The sequence below is a fragment of the Sphaerodactylus townsendi genome, linkage group LG02, assembly GCF_021028975.2.
Source record: "Sphaerodactylus townsendi isolate TG3544 linkage group LG02, MPM_Stown_v2.3, whole genome shotgun sequence".
Taxonomy (NCBI): domain Eukaryota; kingdom Metazoa; phylum Chordata; class Lepidosauria; order Squamata; family Sphaerodactylidae; genus Sphaerodactylus; species Sphaerodactylus townsendi.
This window is the reverse complement of record NC_059426.1, coordinates 19,924,315-19,950,818: the sequence shown is the minus strand read 5'-3', so window position 1 is coordinate 19,950,818 and position 26,504 is coordinate 19,924,315. Positions and strand designations below refer to the sequence as shown.

The 26,504-nt window shown below is 47.3% G+C and overlaps 1 protein-coding gene across 1 annotated transcript; it reads left to right on the top strand.

Moving 5' to 3' along the window:
• The first annotated feature begins 18,871 nt into the window (after positions 1-18,871).
• FZD7 (frizzled class receptor 7) lies at positions 18,872-23,724 on the top strand. Its single transcript, XM_048484902.1, has one exon. It carries the CDS (start codon positions 19,485-19,487, stop codon positions 21,186-21,188), a length of 1,704 nt encoding a protein of 567 aa, XP_048340859.1. The 5' UTR covers positions 18,872-19,484; the 3' UTR covers positions 21,189-23,724.
• The last annotated feature ends 2,780 nt before the right edge of the window (positions 23,725-26,504 follow it).

Here is a 26,504-nt window from a genome sequence, read left to right as displayed (position 1 = left end):
TAGAACGTGAGTAGGGTCTGGTGGGCTTTTGCTCAGCAGGGCTTCTGATTGGCCACTGGAGGTTTGATGGGTGACATGGACCATCCCCCAGAGAGTGATGAGTCTTCAGGGGATGAGAAGAGCCCAGTAACTCCTGACCAGGTTGGGAATCAACAAGGGCTGGGCTTGGAGCAGCCAGGGCCCCTGCAGGCTTTACAGGGTGAACAACAGCCAGGTCAAAACTCAGAGCCAGAAGTGCCTGTAGAAGCAGGCCGTGCTTCTAGCCCTGCTCCAGCTGCAGAGACTCAAGCACCTCGCTCAGCTGAGCCCACAAGTCAGCAAAGGCAGAGTCAGAGGGAGTTGTTGCATGTTAAACAAAGAAGCTCGTGCCTGCTAGCTCAGAGAAGGCACCTTCTGCAGCGGGAGGAGGCAGAGTCTTCACAGCATGAAGCCTAACATGCTGGAAGAGCTTATGTCAAGCAGGTTCACAGAATATCCCAGCCTGGGCGCAACAAAACCTTCCTCTGACTTGTGGATTCGGTGCATGCTGACCCTCGGCCAGGACTTCTGTCGCTGAAACCTGACTCTCGGACTGGACTCAGCTCCCTGCTGTATCCTGATATCTCTGCCTGGCAGCTCAAGCCAGGACAATTGGTTGTGCAGGTTTTAAAGCAAATGTTCCTTCGGCAGCAGTTACCACCGTCACGCAAGGATCTTCACTGTATGACCGAAGGAAAGCTGTGGCAGCCATTTTGTGGCTGTCTCTGTTTTCAGTGGCAGCCCCTTTGTGGCTGAGCCTGCCATGCACAACAGTTAAAACAAAGATTGGGGAATTGGGCTATGATAGTGACTCTCTGGACATGCTAACCCTTACTGAGACATTTGCCCTCGTCAAAGAGCGGCTACTAGCAATGGATTATCAACAACTGCAGAGCTTGGCGAACAAATCCTGCTCGCCAATGAACGTGGCAATTCCATTTGTGCAGGGAAACCCAGCCTACTATATTGCAGCGCTTACCAACCCTATATATAGGAGAGCCTACATGCTGGCTAGATGTAACATTATGTCATCCCCGCTCCATAGAGGAAGGGTCTACCAAACGATAAGAGGCTTTGCCCCTGCAGTCCAGGGCAGTTGGATTCCATTGCGCACATTCTCCTCCACTGCCCACTTTACCAGAATCCAAGATCCAGCTTATTATTACAAATCATTGACTCTATGAAACCCCTGACAGAGCTTGATAAAGTAAATATGCTCTTAAACTGTAATGACCTTGACTGTTGTCTCGCAGTGGCAAAGTTTCTGGCTGAGGTTTGCGAACTGAACTTATGATCCAGTGTGAAGTTTTATCTAGTAATTCTAACTGTTTTTATATTGTATGTTCTGTATGCCAATAAAGGCTTATTGAAATTGAAATTGCTGAGCCTGCCATGTTGTGTCAGAATTCCAAAGGTTCTCACGGCCTCAAAATGATCAGAGACCCCGCTGAAGGACAACAAGGTTTGGTATCATCTTTGACCAAAAGAACAAACCAAACTGGGGCAGGTGAAGCAAATTCCTCCTAGTTGGGGCCATGCCGGAGAGCTGGTCCCCATGTCATCTCTACCCCTAGAAGAATTCTGCACCTTGCAATGAAGTAATGTGTACAACAGACAGAATTATACTTCATGTGGGGAGTTTTGACGCTTGGAATCTTATTGGCCTCTAAAATGCTACCAGACTCAAATGTAGCTGTTTTACTGCTAACCAATATTGCTGCCCTCTGAAATGAAGTGAATCAAGAAGAAGAAGAGGAGGAGGAGGAAGAGGAGGAGGAGGAGCTTGGATTTATATCCCCCCTTTCTCTCCTGTAGGAGACTCAAAGGGGCTTACAATCTCCTTGCCCTTCCCCCCTCACAACAAACACCCTGTGAGGTGGGTGGGGCTGAGAGAGCTCCGAGAAGCTGTGACTAGCCCAAGGTCACCCAGCTGGCGTGTGTGGGAGTGCACAGGCTAATCTGAATTCCCCAGATAAGCCTCCACAGTTCAAGCAGCAGAGCTGGGAATCAAACCCGGTTCCTCCAGATCAGAGTGCACCTGCTCTTAGCCACTACGCCACTGCTGGGGTAGTGCCCGCAAACATTTGAGGGTGGCTACTGTCAATCGTTTGAAAGTTGCTGTCTTAAAACAGTGGCCAAGCTTTATGACCCAACACTACTTTTCAAGAGCAGACCATTTTAAGGAGCCATGTTCAATTCAATTGGCGGGGTGGGGTGGGTTATAACTCTAGTTAGTAATACTACAACCACTATTATGCCAAGTGGCTATGAGTACTATAATACTCTCAATACTCCACAACAGTTGGTTGATCGGCTCGAAAAGGAGTTCTTTGTTGTATAAGTCAGGACTTTCTTTGTTGTATAAATCAGTTGACACTTGAGAATACCTGTAACATAGACACTTTCAGCCCATCTATGTTTTCAGTTGGAATATAGTTTTTGGTTTATACTTGAAGATGAAAACATGGTTTTGTGTAATATATGCAGGTACAGAGGCATTTAGTCCTATGCTAATATTGAGTATATATAATTAAAAGGACTGTGATCTAATAAAAGATTTGAGATATATTTGAAGTTAAGAACTGTAGCATATTGAGAGTATTATATGGTGGCAAACCTATGGCACTCCTGATGTTCAAGGACTACAATTCCCATCAGCCCCTGCCAGCATGGCCAATCGGCCATGCTGACAGAGGCTGGTGGGAATTGTAGTCCATGAACATCTGGAGTGCCATATATTCGCCACCACTTATAGCCACTTGCTGTAATAGTGACTGTAGTACGACATTCTAAGGAGCCAATAGCTGGTTTCTCATTTGTTCATTGTAGTGGGAAAGGTCAGCCATGATATTCCAACCTTAATTACAAATTGTTTTGGTCTTATGACACACACACACACACACACCAAGGAAAGGCTATTTCTATGTCCTCTTGAGCAAGAAATTTTTTATTTGCAGCTGCAGCTGATCTGAGATCTAATAAAATGTTTCCATCACAGGTCCTGCACTTTCTCTGACACAACACACAACTTCACACATGCTTCCAATCTATGTTCCTGGCAAACATTAATTTCAGTACCTGTTCATGGGAGACTTTGCTTTTCTGGCAATCCATGCAGCACGCAGAAAGTTTTTAGAAGGCCTGGAAAACGCGCCACAACCAGTTGAGAGAAAGAGGAGGTGATATGACTTTGCATCCTACCACCTAGCGAAGTGGCAGTATCAGTGTCGTATCTGGATGCAGTTCTGACATTTTGCATCAAGTAGGAAAATACTGCCAAGGGAATACAAGTAGGAAGAAGGAGAAGAGTTGGATTTATATCCCCCCTTTCTCTCCTGTAGGAGACTCAAAGGGGCTTACAATCTCCTTGCCCTTCTCTCCCCCCCCCCCACAATAAACACCCTGTGAGGTAGGTGGGGGGAAAATACTGCCAAGTGAATAATTCAGAGGAGAGAGATAAATCTATCTATAAACCATGGAGATTTGATTGGCTTTGCAGATTTTAAAGCAAATGTTCCTTTGGCAGCAGTTACCACACTACACAAAGACAAAAGGCTTCATTCCCCAAGAGCAGGGGTCTTCAAACTATGGCCCCCCAGATATTCATGAACTACAATTCCCATCAGCCCTGCCACTTGGCCATGCTGGCAGGGGCTGATGGAAATTGTAGTCCATGAACATCTGGAGGGCCATAGTTTGAAGATCCCTGCCCAAGAGTGTGGATAACGGGAAAGGAGATGTGAAAACCATTCTTTCCCAAGGGCACTACGGTCAGCTACCAGTACACATGCAAGATGAGGCCCATTACTGATAGTATTTTGTAACGATTTCTTCACGGAGACCATAAAGACGGGGTGCTAGAGTTGTCAGCAACTGGAACTCTGGGTCCAAATTCTCTGCACCTTCTTCTGACCTCATTTCAATACACTTCTGACAGCGTCCTTCCAGATGATACTATTCCAGGAAGTGCTTTCTGCGGTCAGAAGAGTCCACATCATTTCTCCAATTCTCCCAGCCAAAGCCAGAGTGATGACCAGAGATGGTTGCTCCAAGATGGTGGCCAGAGATGGTGGCCCGCTCCAGAGGGTTTCCAGGCATCACGTGGAGGCAGAACAAAACAGAGAATCCCCGGCCGCCTGAAAGCCTTCCATAGGGCTAAGTGGAGTTATGTCACCCTTTCGGGCGGCATAGATCTGAGGAGCATTCCTGACTCAAAACCCAGTGGAAGCTGACTAAAGTTGACTCCACCCCTGGGAACACCCCATCCCTTCTCCCAGCTATGCCAGTGGCCAGGTTTAGGCTGGTGTGTCTCAGTGGAGCTCATGCTTTTCTGGGTTGGTTGCCATGGAGCTCCGTGGTGCTTGCCTGCCTCCCATTTTGCCTGCCCCACTGGCCAGTGGGCAAATATACTGGTGCAATCCTGTGCCAGCTCCAAGAGCCTATTCTGGCCTGTCAGGAGCAGCAGTGGCGTAGGAGGTTAAGAGCTCGTGTATCTAATCTGGAGGAACCGGGTTTGATTCCCCGCTCTGCCGCCTGAGCTGTGGAGGCTTATCTGGGGAATTCAGATTAGCCTGTACACTCCCACACACACCAGCTGGGTGACCTTGGGCTAGTCACAGCTTCTCAGAGCTCTCTCAGCCCCACATACCTCATAGGGTGTTTGTTGTGAGGGGGGAACAGCAAGGAGATTGTAAGCCCCTTTAAATCTCCTACAAGGAGAGAAAGGGGGGATATAAATCCAAACTCTTCTTCTTCTTCTTCTTCAATAGGATTGACCTGTCAGTCTAGATTGGAGGAAATGTCATTAATAAAGTTATAGATTATCTTTGATAAATTTATAATTAACATATGGAATTCGTTGACACAAAATGTAGCAATGACCTGGAGTTTCGTCAACTAAGAGGGAATTAGATAAATTCAATGGCTACTAGCCACAATGGCTAAGTGGAACCCCCGTGTTCAGAGGAAGTAAACTCTGAGTGGTAAGAACAGCACTTTTATGCTCTCATTAATGGCCCTCTGGAGTAACTACTTGACCACTGTGAGAAACAGGATGCTGGACTGGATGGAGCAGAAGTCCGATCCAGCACAGCTGTTCTTATGTTATTTAAGATAACCTACAACCCCTCTCCCCAAATAAGTAGTTTCATCTTTTTAAAAAGGTATTACAATATTGATACATCCCTGTAGTGATGTACTGCTAGTCTAAGCAGATTCTCTGAATTCTCATCTTTCATTTTTTAAAACAGTCTCTAGTCTTCTCCCTCACAGAGATATAAGGGAAAAGGCTAGAGACTTACTTTTTTTAAAATGAAAGCTAGGAATTCGGAGAACCTGTTTAAACTTACAACTCTACAAAGTTGTATCAGTATTTTAGCAGTGGTTTAAAAAAATATGGGGGTGCTATGACATCACGCATGACAACACTGATGATGACATCATTCTACCATGAGAATCCTTGTTATTTCAGGCTTTTGTGGAAGAAAATTGACTTCACAACTGTGAAAATGCAGAGGGAGGGCATACATACAGAACAACTGTGCCCAAACCAATTCCAACGCTTATGGATTGCCCCCACCTCCAAAAAAATCATGAGTAAGTCGTGCATGCAGAAAATATAAGGAATATTAACAGGCATAGATGCTTCTGCAAACACAGTATTCACATGTCCACAATGGGGAATGTTCTTAGTGCAGAAACTGCCACAATTTGAAACTCAGTGTTCAGTGGTCGTGGAACTGAGGATTCTTTTTAGAATAAGGGACATCTGGAAGTCCTGCAAAGAACAAGGTTATGAACACAATCCCCTTCAGAAATGCGATCTAACTTTAAAAGAAAGAATTGTTGAGTTCGTAGCCAATAGTTTAATTGTGAAACTGAACAGTTACGTTCCAAGAAACAAAAGCTTACAGCATTTTCCATCAGCTACTCAGGAAGGGGGAAATCAGAGCAATTAAATCTATTTGTTTTTCTTTATGGCAAGATTTTGAAATCCAGCCTCTTGAAGGATTGCCCCCAACCCACCCCCAAGCAGTGGGGTTGTAGCCATCTGAGCAGTTCTTTAGTGGAGGGGAGAGGGTGAGGGAGAGATTCAGTCAACAAAGGCTTAACAATTCCTTAGGCCCTTTGAAAACCACCTGGAAAATACCATATCAAATAACAGCTCTTTTCTTTTGTGCTTTTAGGAGTATTTCCACAGATTGGGTGTCCTTCCTGGTGCTTGGGAATTTTAATCAAGAATTAATAAGCTTTTTAAAACATTTGCATGGGTAGCTGTGTTGGTCTGCAGCGGAAGAGCAAGATTCAAGCCCAACAGCATTTTGGAGACCAACACGATTCCCAGGGTATAAGCTTTCGAGAGTCAAAACTCCCTTCCTCAGATCTGAATAGAGGGACCTTTGAACTCTGAAAGCTCATACGCAGGATATCTTTTTGGTTCTTAAGGTGATACTGAATTCTTGAAAAAAAATTCTTTCAGTACCAGTGAAAACCTCCTGTCACGGGTATCAGTTAGGAAAAGGAATAGCTTTCAAACTGAGATGGAGGTCTATCCATATCTCTCCCTCTGCTGCCATATTATGGGGTGCCAACCTCAAGGTAGTTGCTGGAGATCTCCTGGGATTACAACTGATCTTCAGGCGGCAGAGGTCAGTTCACTTACAGAAAATGGCCGCTTTGGTAGGTGAACTCTACAGCATTATTGAAGCCCCTCCCCTTCCCAAATCCTGCCTTCCTCAGGTTCCACCCCTGAAATCTCCAGGTATGTCCCAACCCGGCGCTGGCAATTCTGCTACATAAACAAGTGTAGATCCAAAATTTTAGTTTGCTGATCTGAACCGACATAAAATTCACATGTATTTGGACCACCCCCACCCTTAAAGTTTTCAGTGCACAATTTTTTGTTTATCAACTTCATTTCTACCCTACTCTTCTTTTCAATGGGAATCCAAAGCGGTTTATACCAATCTCCTCTGTTCCATTTTATCCTCACAACAAGTTAGTTTGGAGTGTGGCAAGCTAGTGTTGAGTGGGACTGGCCCAAGGCCACCCAGCCAGTTTCTGTTGCAAAGGGATCATTTGAACCAGATCCCCCATATCCTAGTCAAAATGCTCTAACCACTACACACTGGCTCTCAAGCTTCTGCTAAGCCCCCCCCCCCGCTCCATGCATCTCTGCCCAACCTTCTACCCCTGATGAACAGATTGCCTTAGCCTAATTAACACAAGATTAATAATTACAACCCTGAATGATGACAGCCAGATTAACTATAACTCCACACAAGGCTCCTAGGCATCCAGCCGGTTTCCTGCTAAATTGGGAGCCCTGAAATAGTATAATTATGTGATGATTTCTAGTGTCAAAACATGTGAGCATGTGGCTTCCTGTACTGCAATTGAAGAAGAAGAAGAAGAAGAAGAAGAAGAAGAAGAAGAAGAAGAAGAAGAAGAAGAAGAAGAAGAAGAAGAAGAAGAAGAAGAAGAAGAGGAGGAGGAGGAGGAGGAGGAGGAGGAGGAGGAGGAGGAGGAGGAGGAGTTTGGATTTCATTTCAAATGCCGAATAAATAAAGATAAATGGTAATTCTCATTTTCTCTGCATGGAATGTTGGGAAGAGCATCAAGCGCAGTTTGACTAAAGCATGCTGTAAAGTTGTAACCGACCTATGTGATGTTCCACCTCCTAGGTGGGTGTTCAAGGCAAGAGATGAGGACAGGTGGTTTGCCACTGAGTTCTTCTGGGTAGCAACCCTGGGTTTGGTTAGTGGTCTTCCATCCACGTATTAATCATGGCCAACTCTGCTTACCTTCCAAGGTATGGTTTATTAGGGCTGCTATAGTTTGACTTGGGCATACAGGGCACCAAAATCCTTTACCCAACTATAATTTGGGGAAACCCAGCTGGTCGATGTCATAAAGGTGAAGGTAGTCAGTCCCCTGTGCAAGCCTGGGTCATTACTGACCCATGTGGTGATGTTACATCACATTTACTAGGCAGACCATGTTTACGGGATGGTTTGTCATTGCCTCCCCCAATCCTCTATACTTTACCAGCAGCAAGCTGGGTACCCATTTTACCAACCTTGGAAGGATGGAAGACTATGGGGCTTTCCCCACTTACCTTCTGCTGCGCGCTACTCCGGGAAGGTAGCGCGGGGTCCAGCGGCGCTCCCCACTTGCAAGGGCGGCAACCATGCAGCCGCCCCAACGCTGCCGCTTTTGCACCACCTCAGTGCGCATCATTCCTGGCGCTGAAGAAACGGCACCTTTTGATGACCCCGTGTAGAGCGCGGGGTCGTGGGGAACCCCGAGAGCGCACCAGGAATGGCGCGCGCTGAGGGGGCGTGAGAGCGGCGCGCAGCAGAAGGTGAGTGGGGAAAGCCCCTGAGTCAACTTTGAGTCAGCTACATAAAACCAATTTCCGTCGAGATCGAACTCAGGTGGTGAGCAGAGCTTTGACCGCAGTCCTGCAGCTTGCCACTCTGCACCCCAGGGCTCAAGTGCTATCAGTGTCAACGGAAGCTAAAATAAGAAAAACCGCTCTGGTTTGGAGGAAGGAGGAGAACAGAACAAAAGCTCAGTGTGGAAGCAACCAGAGTCAGTAAAGCAACACCGAGTTTGAGATCAGACTGCTGTAGCCAATCAGGGACATGGGGCCAGAGAGACACGAGCTGGAGACAGATGGATGATGGGGCCCCCTTCTAATCAGAGGCAAGGTGGAGGCAAATCAAGCCTTTTCCAGAGCCTTTTCAACCTGTAGGTAAGAGAAGCTGAACTCCTGATGGAGGTAGATGACACATTTCTGCACAAGTCACCTGAAACATTTTAAAATCATCTGAGACCCCCCCCAAATAACACCATTTTTGTTCACACTCACCCCCTGAAATGATTCCTGACCACCATTTTCTGTTTTTCCCGTTTTTTCCCCAGTGTGTAGACAAATCAGTGTTTCTTCACAGTCCCCAGCTGCAGTTCCCCGAGTCTTCTGTAATCAGTGCTGTAAAGACTAAGCCCCCCACCCCCCATTTCACACAACCCCCTCCCCCTCTAAAATGCTCCAAAAACAGCCCAAGGGGCTTCTTCAGGCCAGGAGTGAGTTCATAAAAAAGTTTTAAGGACAGGACAGGCAGATGAAGCCTTTTTGTCAGATAATTGTTTTTTTTTTTAAAGGGGATTCATTTAAAACATTTTGAAGCTGCAAATGAAATGGGGTTTTTTTGGGGGGGGGGGACAATGCAGAACTCCTCAGAGGAGATGTTTTATTTCCTGCCTCAAAATGTTTTCAAATGTCTGTGCGGAAAGGGCCATTCTATTGCTAAAACTAAATAGTGCTGAAAGCTCTGTGGATGCTGCCTCTGCACCACAGGCAAGCAGTGGCCAGCTTTTTGAGTGCAATCCTATGTATAGTTATTCCAGTCCAAGCCCATCAATTCAGCCCTGCGCAGGATTTCACTGTTTGTTTCTCAGAGGAAGTAAGATGCGTGTTGAATTCATTATGATACCAACAACCCAATCTTCTGCCATCGCAGGTGCAGAATGAAGCAAACAACAGCTGTTGTGACACCTTTCAGGACTGACGTCATCAAAGACGTTGAGCCAGAGTGCTTTCGGACCTTTTTGTGCAAAAGAAAGAAAACTGGCAAGGGATACTACCAAGCACGGTGAAATGACGCCAGGCCAAGATCAGAAGGCCTATTATTCCCCTAGAGCCGTGGTGGCGAACCTTTGGCACTCCAGATGTTACGGACTAGAATTCCCATCAGCCCCATCAATTTGGCCATGCTGGCAGGGGCTGATGGGAATTGTAGTCCGTAACATCTGGAGTGCCAAAGGTTTGCCACCACTGCCCCAGAGGCTTGGTGGCTTTAGTTCAGGGGTCTGCAACCTGCAGCTCTCCAGATGTTCATGGACTAAAAATCGCATGCTGGTAGGGACTGATGGGAATTGTAGTCCATGAACATCTGGAGAGCCGCAGGTTGCAGACCCCCTGCTTTAGCTTATCAGGCTTGGATACCAACTGATGCTATAAATACTGGATCATAAACAGCCAACGATTTAAACAAGAACGGAACCTTCGTACACCCTTGATAAAGCAAAAGGAATACAACAGATTAAGGCATCTGAACAAAGTTTAGGACTATTTGCGGCTGTGCTCTTGCTGTGTATACTCAGATGTGGATCTGGTCTATTGGTTAGAGTGCTGGACTAGATCTGGGAGGCGCATGTCCAAAGCCCCTCTCTGCAAGGGAAATGAGAAGGTGACCACCCATTCAGCACCCACTCCCCGCCTAACGTATCTCACAGCTGGTTGATGGGTGGATAAAGTGGAGGAGTTGCTGCAAGTGGGGAGTGAATTAAATAAATAAATAAATACATACATACATACATACATACATACATACATACATACATACATACATACATACATACATACATACAGTGGGTACCCCTTGTCCCCGGGTGCCACTCTTCTGGTCGAATGGGTAGCAAGCAAAAATCATTTGCCCCTAATGACATCCAAGAGAAGTTCTGCTGTCTCATTGTTTTCATGTGCCTCAACCCCAGCAGGACTTCCTGCTGCCTCCAAGCGCCCTCAACCCCACCCTGGACTCTCCCCTCTCTTCAGAAGAGACTGCAGGCTGCCGGCTGGGAACCCAGCCAGCAGGGGGAGTCGGGGGGGAGGTGGGCACCCTAGACCTTGCCCATGTCCATGCTGACGTGGGCAGGGTTGAGGGCAGTGGGGGTGGAGCCTGGGGGCATCAGGGGCAGAGCTAGGGTGGTGGGGGGAAGAGCCTGGGGGCGTCCTGGAGACAATTTGTCTCCGAGCGCCATTTGCCCCTGGTACGCTTCTGCATGCATTCACACACACACACACACACACACACACACACACACACACACACACACACACACACACACACACACACACACACAAGGGAGTACTAAATTCTCTCAATCGGTTCCTGCTCCTTACAAGTATCCAGATAAGCTAATCATAAAACTATTTCCAATTGAAGCAGACAAAGCTGAAGTGAATCATATCCTTACTAGAAAGCGAGTCCTGGAACATTTAACTTGATTATTTATTAGGAATCGAGTCTTTGCAAAGCATCGATGCTTCCGTGCCAAGAGATGATGACCGCAACCAAACCCCTCTTGCTTGATTTCTGGAATTTGCAGAAAGAAGCCGATGTTATGGCTGCCCCCTGCTCAGCACTGCGCAGATTGTTCCTGCCTGGTGCCTTTTCCAGCAGTCCCCTTAACTAAACATTCCAGGCAGTGAGCCTTCCCTCCCGCCATCTCTTGGCAGATTACTCCACAGGCCAACAGTCATTTTAGTAATTCACAATGCAGCCAGTGTGCAGCCCCCTGACTGTGCGGAGCCCTTCCAGCAGTAGTGCTTTCCTTTTGTGTTCCACGCCCTCGCCATATGCTTCTTGTCACTCAGTTTGTGATGCCTGGACCGTGGAGAGGGTGGAGAAGTGGATCTTTGTTTGTTTTCTGCCTATGAAGTATCAATATTCCCCACCCCCCTAATGCTCGAATTTGAGCAATGGGAAGAGCTGACTCGAGTCTCAAAGTGCAATAAGACCACGATCATAAACATTACAGCCGTAGGTTAGATTTTCAAGTGGGGCCTGCTGATATTCTCACACAGGTGAGTCCAGTGAGTTGCAAAGTTCCCTTTGCTCTTTCCTGCCACCCGGTAGAGGGATGTGACTCCCAGAATGTCGGAGGGACAGCTATCAGAGACAAAGTTTGGGAAAACCTAATTGAAGTACAGATAAAATGCCAGATAAATCTGGAGAGGGAGGAGAGGTTGGAGCACAATAAACACTGATAATCGCCAACAAACAGCAACTGTCTGCAAGAGGTAACATGAAGTGGAAGTCAGGATATAAAGGGTCTTTGTTAAATTAAAAGCCATTGATGATGGCTGAAAATCCCAAAGGACATAATCTAAAAATATCCCCCGAGGGCCCACAGAGTTACTGCTGGATTTTAGCTTTCCTGCCCAGTGGAAATAAATTCAATTTAAACAGGATTAAGTATTGAGCCACTAGGTTGAAGTTTTTGCACACGATACAGGAGGCAATTCAGTTTATCTGACCAAACCTCTGTCGGGAACAGTAAACTTAGCCTCTATAGAGCAACAGATTGTTCAAAGTATTTAGCAGTCAGTGTAGAGCAGAGGTTAGGAGAGATAGGGCTGTAATCTGGAGAACTGGATTCAATTCCCCCCTCCTCCACATGAAGCCTTCTGAGTGATGTTGGGCCACTCACAGTTCTCTCAGAACTCTCCCAGCTCACAGAGAGGCAGGCAATGGCAAACCACCTCTGAACGTCTCTGGCCTTGAAAACCCTACGGGATTGCCACATCTGCTGTGACTTGACAGCACACACACACATCTTCTCATAATCCTTGTAAGAACTTGATTAAGTAGGTTAGTATTATTATGGAGATGAAGCTGAGGGAAAATTGGTGGCTTGCATGGCAAATGAGATTAATGGCAAAGATGGGATTTGAACTAAATATTCACAAGAACATGTATGAAGTTGCCTTATACTGAATCCGAGAACATATACACATACATGTGTGTGTGTACACACACACACACACAAAATACAAAAAAGTGTGGTGAAAACAGATAAAAAGCAACAAACAGAACCTACTACACTCTAACTATAAATAATACCAATACATGCTATATGAAAAAAGTGTATACATTTAATCAACAAGATGTAAACCATTGCAGAATCCCTAGTATATTACAAAATCAAGAATCCACATCCCAATACAATACAACAAATCCAAGGAAGACACAAGTATGTGCCAATATAAGCATCATGAGTATAGATCAGGGGTCAGCAACCTGCGGCTCTCCAGATGTTCATGGACTACAATTCCCATCAGCCCCTGCCAGCATGGCCTATTGTAGTCCATTAACATCTGGAGAGCCGCGGGTTGCAGATTCCTGGTATAGATGGTTTCCCAGGTAAGTGCCCGTTTCGTGGTCACATGCCCACTTTGTCAGCGTCAATTATTCATGATTGCCAGGAATGGGTACACAAATTCCAGACATTCTCAGAGACATCCACGGGTTAGCCGAGACAGATGGGACACTTCAAACCAGAGAATCTTTAGCTTTACAAGAAGCTAAAATATGTGGACTTTACTGGTACTATTTGTAGTCAAAGTGTGCTAGGTTCTGTTTGTTGTTGTTTTATACTGAATCAGATCACGCGTCCATCAACGGCAGTATTGTCTACTCTGACAGGCAGCATCTCTCCTGGGCCCAAGGTGGAGGTCTTTTGCATCACCTACTGCTTGGCCCTTTCAACTGGAGATCCCAGGAACTGAGCCTATGACTGTCTGCCACAGCTCCTCCTTTGTCCACAAGGACTGCAGCCTAAAGGGGGTACACAGTTCGAGGGGCCCTGGGACCCTTGGGCTGTGTAAGTCATGTGATTGGTTTTCCGATGATATTTAGATGGAAGCAGGTGGGATTTATTAACTCTGGGCCTAGCACAGTGGTGGCGAACCTTTGGCACTCCAGATGTTATGGACTACAATTCCCAATTGGCCATGCTGGCAGGGGCTGATGGGAATTGTAGTCCATAACATCTGGACTGCCAAAGGTTTGCCACCACGGGCCTAGCATAACTCTCTGCGCCTCTGATTCACAGCAATACTATACTATGCGCTATTTTTTTAAAAAAAATTACACAGACATTTAAGCTATGCATAACACTGATTTCAACATTTTGCGCCCTCATGCTCAAAACCAACATTTAAGGCCAGCTTGGGATCATAGAGTTGGAAGGGACCAGACAGGTCCCTGCTCAATGCAGAATCAGTCTCCAAACAGTGTTTTGTTGTCAGAAAAAAAGGGGTAATTGTGATCTCTGAGGAAACCTTCGCTATTAGGACTCTTTTCTGCCAGATTTTCTTATCAGGCCTGAATGCTGAAGTACAAAATATAGAAGCAGTGCATGGGACAAATATCAATCATGCCTGTGTGTCTTATCAGTATCCCTGTTCCACCTTTTAAGAAGGAACATGCGTTTCTACTCAAGACCTAAAGTCTTACAGCACCCAGCCTCCACAGAATTACTTTTTCGCAACCGTTCTGTGGTATGTAAGGGGGGAAGGGCAAAGAGATTGTAAGCCCCTTTGAGTCTCCTACAGGAGAGAAAGGGGGGATATAAATCCAAACTCCTCCTCCTCCTCCTCCTCCTCCTCCTCTTCTTCTTCTTTGTCTGCTTCCAGTGCAATTGTTTCCAACACTTCCTCTATTGTGATATGCATATGGGGGTATCTGCTATTCAGAGGGTGGTGGGTAGAGGCAACAGTCCCACTGAATGGGCCCAAAGTTTCATGCGTTTCCAAAAATGTCCTTTAATAGTTCCATCCAGGCCAGGCTGGCAGTGGGGGATGACAGCGCTCTAGCGCTGCCCTCCCCTCTCCAAAGGTGTGGGAAGCCCAGAAAATAGACAACCCAAGCACGAATCCCCCATTGGGGATAATAGAAATAAGCCACAAAAAACGTGGTATATCTCCAATGCTGGCTCAGCCAGCGGATGGGGGCGAGGGGAGCAGTGGAGGCCAACTAAGGGCAGCTCCACACCTCAGCCTGTCCCTGTAATGCCCCTGGCTCGGCTGGCGCAGTTTTTTGTGCCAGCTGCAGAGGGTGACATCCCCCCCCCCCTCCCTGGATTGGCCTGCACATTTTCAAATAGACCACAATCCTCCTACCAGTCAAGGATTTTTGCCTCCAGCTGACTGGTGACAATGTGATCCTATGCATATTTGTTCAGAAGTAAGTCACTACATTCAATATGTATCTGAAGAAGAAATATTTGACTCTCAAATGCCCGTGCCCTGAAAACCTCAAATCTGGTTGCTCTACTGAAGACCAAAATGGCAAACTTCTGAAACTGGTATTACATGCAAACTTAATGGCATGGCCCTAATCCCAATCAGGGAACTCTGTCACTGTTTTTCAAGAAAATGTGCTTCAGTTAAACATCTAGCATCTTCTCCATTTGATATCTGTTGGTAGATGTCACCGTCTCTTGATGTGGCAGGGGAAAAGAAAGAAACACAGTGTCTAAGGGGGAAGGCCAGGCATACTTTCATGGCTCTTGCCAGTTGTTACTTTCTGAGGCGCTGTCATTATCAGAAGCTATGTACTGCTGAGAAAACTAGATGGGGGAAACTACTCAGAACTTCCTTATGATAAGGGCTATATTTGACAGGGGACTATGCTGCCTTGGAGTGTGGTGGAAGCTCCTTCTTTGGAGATGTGCAAACAAAGGCTGGATGGCCATCAATCAAGGGAGCTTTGATTGAGTATTCCTGCATGGCAGGGAATTGGACTTGATGGCCCTTGTGGTCTCTTCCAACTCTATGATTCTATGACTCAGGCCTGCGGGCTATAGGTTAGTCCTCCTGCTTGCTAACTGGCTAGAGCACAGGTGTCAAACTCGCGGCCCTCCAGATGTTCATGAACTACAATTCCCATCAGCCCTTGCCAGTATAGCCAATGCTCATGTTGGGAGGGACTGATGGGAATTGTAGTTCATGAACATCTGGAGGGCCATGAGTTTGACACCCCTGGGCTAGAGGGAAGAGCAACAGAAAGAGAGGTATTGTTAACCCATTCTGCTCTCTAGTCTGAGATCTCTAGGAGGGATCCTGGAGGCTGTGGCAGAGACGGCGAGGGATATGTTAGTCTCTCCTCCTCCATTTTACTCTCACAACAACGCTGCCAGGAAGATTAGATTGAGGGAGAGCGCTTGGCATAATGATATTTGAACCTGGGTCTCCGGGTCCTAGCCCATGCTCTTCCAAGGAGCACAGAATGGCATATGTAGTTTTCACTTCCTTGTTTTATACCTAGAACAACAACCCTGCGAAGTAAGTTAGGCTAAGGAAGAGTGGCCTTAAGTGAACTTTAAGGTACTATGTGGATTTGAATTCAATTCTCCCAGATCTTAACCTGATAATCTGAACAACTGCGCTGCATTGGCTCAGATAATGTGTGCCAAGTGTTTGGAACAATTGGGGAGAGCACTGAATAAAATATATTCGTACTCTAATGCATACTTATTTGGCAGTAAATTCCATTGAGCGTGGTGGGATTTATTTCAGTTTCCACAACTCTCCCGCAGACTTATTTCTCTACTGTTCTACATAACTGTATGCTTCAAGGGCTTACAATACGCCATTAGAAACCAAACCGTACAAAAGGGGTGAATACGGTTTTTGTAAAGTATTGATCTTTGTTTTCATGTTTATCAAACTGCTGGGAGAAACCTGTGGTAAAATTCTTAACGAAAAAGCTAACTGTTGGGAGAAAAAGCAAAGGTCTCTCAAGGCTTTGTCAGAAAACCATCCTTTACACAACAAACACGACAGCATGACATACTAAAATAGTTTAAGAAAAATGAAAACTTATGAGAAAGGAATCAGTGCAGATAAGTGGGATCAGACAGGAAAAATGCTGGATTAATCTCTGCCCTCTTTAAGCACATTTAATGGAATCCGGGAACACACATATGAATCTGTCTTAGACTGAATTAGACCTTTGGTCCCTCAAGAGCAGTATTGCCTACTCTGACTGGCAGCTGCTCACCAGCATCTCAGGCAAAGACTTTCACAACACCTATTCCCAGATCCCTCTTAAATTGAGGTGATGGGGTTTGAACCTTCTGCATGCTAATGAGAAACTCTGCCACTGAGCTGTGGTTCCTTTTTCCCAGTGGTGTAGTGGTCAAGTGCAGGTGCACTCTAATCTGGAGAAACGGGTTTGATTCCGCGCACTGCCACTTGAGCGGTGGAGGCTTATCTGGCGAACCAGATTAGCTTGTGCACTCCAACACATGCCAGCTAGGTGACCTTGGGCTAGTCGCAGTTCTTCGATTCTCTCTCAGCCCCACCCACCACACAGGGTGTTTGTTGTGGGGGGGGGGGAAGGAGATTGTAAGTCCCTTTGAGTCTCCTTACAGGAGAGAAAGGGGGAATATAAATCCAAACTCTTCTTCTTCTCTCTAAGGAAAGTACACCCATCTCTAATCTGTCCTAAAAGGGGCACTTGCTCTCCATGCCAGTCGGACTGATGCTTCGCGTCCCTGCTGGTAGCCCTCATAAAATGTCTTGATAAGACTGAGCCCTACGTGGCTCCGTGAAAATAAGCTATCTTATAAAGGAAACTGACTCTCTAGTCGCAGACTTCTGCAGGGACAAATGAAAGATATATAGCCAAAATCAACCCAGAAGCAAGTTGGATCTTGCCACCTTAAATATATCTTACGACATGTCAACCAGGTTCCTGCAAAAAATAGCTCTGTGTGGGCGGAAGTCTCACTGTAACTCTTTGGGCTGAGAATGTTCCGCATGGATGCATGCTTCTTCCCCACCAAACTTGAGAGAGACGTCAGCTCTTTTTCAGCTTATCGGCCCAGCTTGTCTAAATAAGAGAATCTCTCAGAGCTGTATGAGAGCAGATAGACTGCTCCAGAGTGGGGTGTTTTAAGTTGTGAAGAACAGCCATTTCTTAGTAGAGACTTTTGCTCTGCTCACTTCTATAGGAGAGAGGGCTGTCTGAATTCTGGAAATTTTACTTGAAATTCTACTACTTCAGCCAGATATGTGGAAAGCACGGACATACTTGAGAGTAACCCCCGCTCCCAGGGAAGTGAGGTGTACTATTTCCAGGCAGTTTTGCCCTGAAATGTGATGTCTTCTAAGTGCCTCTTTTCAGAATCAGATGAGAGAAACATTAAAGTTTCCTCCAGGTCCCTCACTGTTTCTTGAAAGGCACAAGATAGGGAAAGGACCCCAGCAAATCATATGCGATAACCTGAGAAGATTTCTGACAAATCAACGCCATTGAAAGGCTACTGAAGTCCCTAAGACCAAACCATAAACCAGAACATTTGGACCAAAATCTTCAGACAATTAACTCCCTGGCCCTTATCTATTAAGCAGATCAGATCTGCAGCCACCGGAAATGCCATGTTTATCAAGCCCACCTTAGCAAACAGAGGCAACCGCATACTTTTAAAAGGGGCTACTTAGGAGTAAAGGCTGGCACGCGTCTGCTCCACCAGGCAGCCCAAACAACCGTCTTGCCCCACTGAAGTTTTTCAGGTGCCACAAAACTATCCGATCCATTCCCCTTCCAAGCAGCCATTCCCAGACAGCCATACCAGGGCTCAGATCCATGAACAACACGCGCAGCTTTTAAGCTGCTGCGGCCCGTTTAAATCTGCAGATGAGTTATTTTTTATTTTAAATGCCAATCAGCCCTTTTGGGGGGGGGGGGAGAGAGGGGGGAAGTATGCTTGTATGTAACACCCCGATCTTCAAAGATGTGTACTAGGGAGTCTCACGGATCGCAGTGGCGGGACTGAGTGCCGTGCAAATCACCGAGGCGCCCAGTTCGATTCTTGCAGAGGAGTTTGGTGAAGGGGGGGAGGGGCGCTGGGAGAGAAAGAAACTTTTTAGGGGGGGGGGAGAACCCGGGACGGTTCTGGAACACGAACACACACACACACACACACACACACACACACACACCGGTCTCAGCCTGCCCCCCTCTTTCCCCTGCGCCCCTTCTCCATTCAAAAGTATGAAAGAAGTGGGCCAGAGCAACCCCCCCCTCCTCCCGCCACGACGCCGCCGCCTCCAAGTCCCGCCCGAGTGTTGCCCTCCCTGTCCAATCCTCTGCAGGAAGGCGAAGAGAAGCGGCGCCGCGATTGGCCAGCTCGGGGACTGAGCCCGCCTGCCGGCCGCTCGGTTTGTGAATGGGGGAGGGGCGGAGCTCCGAGTCAGCCTCCGCGCCTTATAGGCGCCCCTTTCTTTTTTCGGGTCGGGAGACGCTGCCTGCTGCGGTCGCCGGAGAGGCGCGGGTGGCGCGGCCAAGTGCGGGAGCCCCTCCAGGCGCGCCGGGAGCCAGACGGGGGAGCGCAGCGGGCGACCTGCACCGGGGAGGCTCGGTAGAAGAGCGGTTCAGACGAGCCTCCGGACACGGATCGAGCCTGCGGGGCAGGAGCCGCCGCTGAAGCCGCGCGGGGAGCAGCCGGGCAGGGAACAGAGCCGCGTCCGGCTGCTGCTGCGGAGAGGCTCGGCCCGTTCCCCCCAAGGAAACTTTTCCGGGACAGCCGAACCCGGGGGCGCGCGGCGGACTCGGCGGCCCCGGCAGGTCCTGGCGTCGGGGCTGAGCCCGGGAGGAGCCGGAGAGCCCCGAAGGCGGAGGAGAGCCCCGAAGGCGCGCTCGGCTCCCCGCCCCCCCCCCCCCCAAAGGTCAGCCGCCTTCCCGCTCCCCGGAGCGCACAGCCGTCCCAGCCGCCGCCGGGGGAGCCCTTGGCGGGGCGCCGATGCCCGTGGAGCCGTGACGCTGCTGCTGCCGCCGCCGCCGCCGCTCGCCTCCGCGCTGCCCGTCGAGGGCGCCCCGCCGAGCCGGATGATGGGCCGGGGGGGCCGGTCGTGCCGCGGCTGGGGCCTGGCGGCGCTCTTGCTGGGCGCCCTCCTGGGGGGCTGCGGGGCCCAGGCGCCCCAGGGCGAGAAGGGCATCTCGGTGCCGGACCACGGCTTCTGCCAGCCCATCTCCATCCCGCTGTGCACGGACATCGCCTACAACCAGACCATCCTGCCCAACCTGCTGGGCCACACCAACCAGGAGGACGCCGGCCTGGAGGTGCACCAGTTCTACCCGCTGGTGAAGGTGCAGTGCTCGCCGGAGCTGCGCTTCTTCCTCTGCTCCATGTACGCGCCCGTCTGCACCGTCCTGGAGCAGGCCATCCCGCCCTGCCGCTCCCTCTGCGAGCGGGCCCGCCAGGGCTGCGAGGCCCTCATGAACAAGTTTGGCTTCCAGTGGCCCGAGCGGCTCCGCTGCGAGAACTTCCCCGTCCACGGCGCCGGCGAGATCTGCGTGGGCCAGAACACCTCGGACACGTCTGGCGGGGGCGGCGGGGGGAGCACAGGGGGCCCCGGGGGGGCCACGGCCTACCCCACCCCATACCTGCCGCACCCCCGGGCCCACCCTCTGCCTGCCGCCGGCTACACCTTCTCCTGCCCCCGCCAGCTTAAAGTGCCCCCTTACCTGGGCTACCGCTTCTTGGGTGAGAAGGACTGTGGGGCCCCCTGCGAGCCGGAGCTGCCCAACGGGTTGATGTACTTCAAGGAGGCGGAGGTCCGCTTCGCCCGCCTCCTGGTGGGCATCTGGTCTGTCCTGTGTTGCGCCTCCACCCTCTTCACCGTCTTGACTTACCTGGTGGACATGAGGCGCTTCAGCTACCCGGAGAGGCCCATCATCTTCCTCTCCGGGTGCTACTTCATGGTGGCCGTGGCCTACGTGGCGGGCTTCTTGCTGGAGGACAAGGTGGTGTGTGTGGAGCGCTTCTCCGAGGAGGGCTACCGCACCGTGGTGCAGGGCACCAAGAAGGAAGGCTGCACCATCCTCTTCATGATCCTCTACTTCTTTGGCATGGCCAGCTCCATCTGGTGGGTCATCCTCTCTCTCACGTGGTTCTTGGCCGCGGGCATGAAGTGGGGCCATGAGGCCATTGAGGCCAACTCTCAGTACTTCCACCTGGCTGCCTGGGCGGTGCCTGCGGTCAAGACCATCACTATCCTGGCCATGGGGCAGGTGGACGGGGACGTGCTTAGTGGCGTGTGCTACGTGGGCATCTACAGCGTGGACGCCCTGAGGGGTTTCGTCCTGGCCCCCCTCTTTGTCTACCTCTTCATCGGCACCTCCTTCCTGCTGGCTGGCTTCGTGTCCCTCTTCCGCATCAGGACCATCATGAAGCACGACGGCACCAAGACGGAGAAGCTGGAGAAGCTCATGGTGAGGATCGGGGTCTTCAGCGTCCTCTACACGGTGCCTGCCACCATCGTGCTGGCCTGCTACTTCTACGAGCAGGCCTTCCGGGACACGTGGGAGAAAACGTGGCTCCTCCAGACCTGCAAGAGCTATGCCATCACTTGCCCCACCAACTTTGCCCCCATGAGCCCTGATTTCACGGTGTTCGTCATCAAGTACCTCATGACCATGATTGTAGGCATCACCACGGGCTTCTGGATTTGGACTGGCAAGACGCTCCAGTCGTGGCGGCGCTTTTACCACAGACTCAGCACGGGCAGCAAAGGGGAGACGGTGGTATGAGGGTCTCCTCCAGCCCCCTTTCTCGAGGCTGCTCCTGGTTTCCTGTGAGGGAGACGTGAGAAGGAAAATGGGGTGGAATGGGTGGAGGGTGGCCTCCAAAATCTGCCTTGTGCTTAACCAACAGAAAAATTATATGTGCAAAGAACCTCCCGACTTGGTTTTCCGAGTTGGAAGCGCACAGAATTAAGTGTCCTTCTTAAGACTGCTTTTGGAAACAGACAGTACATTTTTCACCCTGTGAGAATCTTTCTTCCTTTATTTTTTTTTGGGGGGGGGGGCGGGGGGATGCCTTTTTGTTCTTTCAATATAAGTTCCATAGTATGGTCAAAGGGAAATGCTGGAATTATTGTACCCTGAATGTGAGTTAGAGGGAGGGGCGGGCAGGAGAGAGAAAGCTGTGTGTACATCTTACAAAAAGTGGCCACATTCGCCCTGTTGGATCGTAACCCAGACAGGGGAAGGTTCCTTAAATCCTAATTCATTCTCTGTCAAGCGTCAATCATAGACAAGTATGGAGTCTGTTTTTCTTTCCTGTGTTTACTCTGCAACTCCTGACTCAACCCTGTTGGGGCTTCCTGTGTATTTGGGTCCTAATCCTGTTCACACTGTCCTGAGAGTAAATCGCTCTGATCTCAGTGGGACTTAACTTCTGAGCGAACGGGCGCAGGCTTGGGTGGTAGGGAGGAAAAACAAAAAACTTTTTTTTTCCACTTCAGTTTTGAAAGTTTTCTTTCCAGTGGAATCCTCCTTTGGCAAAAAAGTGGTTTGCTGAGGTTTCGGGGAGGGGCCGGGAAGGAGGGAAAGTGGAGCTGTATACGGGGCTGTAAGAAGAAATGACATGTTGAGAATGTTGTGTTTTTTTGCTCGCTGGCCTTTTGTTAGCAGAGACAAAGGGAGAACCGGAGTGTGTGTGTGTGTGTGTGTGTGTTTCTCTTACCCTTTGCAGTAAAGCGTAAGCGCAGGATCAACTTTAATGGCGAACTAACAAAAGAATTTGGCGAGGCTGAGCTATGGATGCAGCCCAGCTCTAGCAGTTCCACATTCCTTTGGAATACTGGAGGGGGGAAAGGAAGCATTGAGGAGGGTTGCTGTCTTAACTGAAGGAAATCCAACCCCCCCTCCTCCCCCTTTAAAAACACTCCTTTAATTCAGAACACCTGACCAAACAGCCCACATAGAAATCTGTAAAACAAGCATGGATAAATATCTCCTTTCTTTTCCACAAACCTCCATTTTCCCTGTTAATTATATCTTACCCTTTGATACAGGAAAAGACGGATTAGATATCTGGCAACAAAACAGATATCTGGCAGTGTAGACCTCGGTCGCAGTCCTGTGCTCCATTGATGTGCTTGGGAAATCCTCCGGGGTTTGTGTGCTTAAGGCTGTTCTAAACTGTGGCTGTGCTGCAGAAGTCAGGTCTCTTGGGAGCAAATTGGCTGCATATTTTTGGCATTGTGGGCTCAGTGTGTTAGCATAAAAGGACTTGGGAGATCTCCATTTCTACACCTGTCTGAGGAGGGGAGCTATGACTCTCGAAAGCTTATATCCCAAAACTCCTGTTGGTCTCTTAAGGCGCTGCTGGAATCTAACAATTAAGGCTGTCATCTTATGCACACTTGCTTGGAAATAAGTCCTATGGGATCAGGCAGTATAGCTTAAGACTAGATGTGCATAAGGTTGGGTTGTGTGTCCCACTGTGTGACACCAGTCATGACTAATTTAAATCCCGTTGATTCACATGACCACAAATAATTTGGGGGGAGGTTGTGCATTTCTTTAAAAAAAATCAGTGTTCTGTTGAAAAAACAAACACTTGATGATCTCATAATCTTGTCCCTCCAAAATAAAAACGCAAACCCATTTTGAATACGTATCATTTAAGCGTGACATTTCCCGAATGAGGACCACTGATTAAAAGCAATTAATTTAAAGAATGATTTAAGAGACTAGGCGAAGAGTTATATTGACCTTTGAAAGAGGGATATGAAATGCACTTGAAGGAAAAATTAGACCCCCCCCCCCAGTTTTTGATTGGTTATTGTCAACTTAGGGGTTTTGGCTCCCCCCCTCCCCCCCAAAAAACTAATTGGAGAACGGTACATTTAGCAAGCCTTGCTTGAATTCCCCCTTCACTCACAAAGACACTTTCCTCTTTAATGAATGGAAATCAAATTCTTATTTTTACAAAACCTCTTTAGAAAGGAGAATTAGTAAGGGAGTGGGAAGCCATCAAATTAGTCTTCTGTTGGGATGCATGCATTTGGGAATGAAGCGGTGAAAGAAATAACCCACTATAATTTTACAGTATAATTGATTTCTGGCGTTCAGTGATCCCAGTACTCCTCCCCCACTTTTTTTAAGTATGCACAAGACAAGCTGAAAGTGCAGTCTGTATATTTTGTAAATCTGACATTTTGTAAGAAAATATATATGTATTTATGTTTTTACTTGCTTTTTTTGTTTTGTTTTCAAAGGTCTGTGGAAGACCCATTTCATTATATGTACAGAACCCAAAATAAATGGATTTTTAATAGTGAAGTTTTGTTAATTTTCCAGTCCCCTAAAATGTTTTTGTTCCTTATCCTGTGTTGCTTAGGTCTCTAAATCCTAAACAGATTTCCCCCCTTCTAAGCCCACTGATCTCTGTGCATTTGGAAAGGTGTAATGCTGGAATCAAATAAGTTTCATTCGGAAGGTAAGACATCAAAGACATCATTTTAAAAAAAACCCCAAAGAACAACCCTTGTTTATCTTTCTGTCTCCCCTTCCATAGAGAACTAAAGGATTTCTCAACCAGGAAGTCCCCTCTTGAGTTCCCCACTGTGTTGTGATGTCGCACTTTTGGGTGTTGTAAGTAACACACTGGCCTCTGTTTCTCGCTCACAAGCTAGGATTAGAATCCCATTGTGATTTGATCTTTGAAATGAAGCAGTTTCTCTAGAACATATCCCTGGACCTGTAAAACACTCCTCCTGCCAATCACTTTAAGGAACTTGTTCAATATGCGTTATTTACTTTCCCCCCTCCTCCTCCTCCATAAAAATGTGACAATCTAACCACTTCTAAAGTTCACCCAGGCTACAGTTGCAAGAAATGTTAGCACATAGCCTTACATGTAGCTACTGGGAGGAAGGGGTGGACTTACTTATAGTAAAAGCTGGGACAGAAAAATCAATGTGTGCTTCGGTAAATGCTATTTTTTAAATTCCCATCTCCTTTATCTCCTAACATTCTGCTTGGATTTGCTCTTCCCACACCTTCATTCTTGCTTGAAAGGAACCATACAACCCTAAGAGCATGTTTCCTCTCTCTTAACTCCTTGTGAATTTAGTGGTACGCTAGACGCTAAGTATGTCTGGGCTTTGTCCTTGAGACCCAAAGAATAGTGTTTCTGAGTAATGCTCAAATAATTTCCCTTTGCTAGATGACAAACTGTGCCAATTACATTTCATGTCTTTAAAATGTTCTGGACAAAATTCTTGGGGGGGGATAGTTTTATCACTGCTTTGTTAGAATTCACCCAAATGAATAAGTATTGTTGTCAATAACAAAGATATTCCAGTTTATTTAAAATATTTTTATGCTGCCTCTTCGGAGTCCTCACATTGCAGTGCGTTGCTAAATACTATGTGTTGGTAGTCCAGAGTGAATCTTTAGAGTTGGGATGACTAAAAATTATCAACCCCCCTAGGTTTTTGTCTAGCTTTACTGTATTTCTTTGTCTTCCTTTCTCCAGTGACTCAAAAGTATTGGTAACCATATGCTTATACCTTATAGAAGTAAGTTGATCAGTCTGAGAAGACTGATTAACCTATGGTGATTTAGTAAGCTTCATGTTGGAATTTGAACCCAGACCTCTAGCCACAACAACAGAGCCCTTTGGGGGTGAGCGGTTTATTAAATGTAATTAATAATAATAACAACAACAACATAATGGTTCTGAAGCATTTCTCTTTGAATGAAGTTTTAGATGCTCTTCTGAATGAGTGGGTTTTTAATAGTAAACTCCTCATTTGTTTCCTGGGCGGCTGAAGGTTCTGCCTCCAGGGTGCATTCCCATTGACAGGATACCATTTTTTCCTCAATACTACAAATGCCGGTTTTGGCTGTTAGAAATATTTATCCAGCTGTATTTCTTGCTGTTGTGAAAATTCTAGCAATGCAAGTGACTTACACATCAATGTCGTAATGACATCAGTTCTTTCAGCTCGTTTCCCACACCTTTTTTGATCTTTTCAAACAGGTGATCATTTTATTTTTATCAGTGACAGTGGATTGTATTATGCTCTAATGTGCTGTTGTGGAAAAGGTCCCGTGGCTTTTTCTATCCAAAAAGGTGGGTAAACAATAAACCTGGCTTATACAGCAGTACCTTGCTTGCTTTGTAGATCATTCTGGTGCTTTTGTTTATACTTTGAGGATTTTATTTTGTTCTCTCCAGCACTGGAGCTCTAACTCTACTTGCCTTAAAAAAAAAAGTTTTAATCAACTTCCCAGAATGCTTTTTCCATCACCAGATTTTGTCCCTCTTACACTGCATGCAGATGAGATATTGTGCAAAGGGAACTATGCTGATTACTGATGGGGATATTTATTTAATTTACAAAATTTATCTGCTGCCACCAAGGTCCTTGGAAATGCTTCTGAAATTAGGTGGAAATATTTCATAGGAACAGCATTTGCACTTGTGTATAGAAGAGGATTAGATAGTAGCCCAGTAGCTAATGCTCAGTTTGAAGATTGAGTTGGGAGATTAATAAAATGGCCCCGAATCCTTTAGTCCTCGGGTATCATGTGACCCCCTCTATAGCAAATCCTGTATCATTTACCTTCCAAAAAACTACTCCCAGACAAGCTTTGCTGCTTGAGGTTGAGAAAACTGTTCCTAAAGGAGGTGAATGGGATCTCTGTGTGCTGTCTTTGGCATTACTTGGACCTGGATACGTGACAACAAGTTTCCAAGTTTCAATTTGAATTCTACGTAGATTCAATAGAATGCAGACGTTCCCATGACTTCTTTAAAATTATATATCCTACATATGTGTACAGATGTTAGTTGGTTTACTGGGCTTTGTTTCGCATATTGTCGAGTATTGTTAGGAAGATAACAGAAAATTGCTTCCATCCCAACGAGGGGACCCTTAAAATTACCCCATTTCAACATGAGGAATATCAAAGCTAATGAAACCTGTGTACAGTGGAGTGAGAATTACAACTTAAAAAGTAAGTGATGGGAGCCAGGAAACACCAGCTCTCCTCCGTGAACCTGCATGATCAAAAACAGAAGAAACAAATTGTGTTTTGCCAAGACTC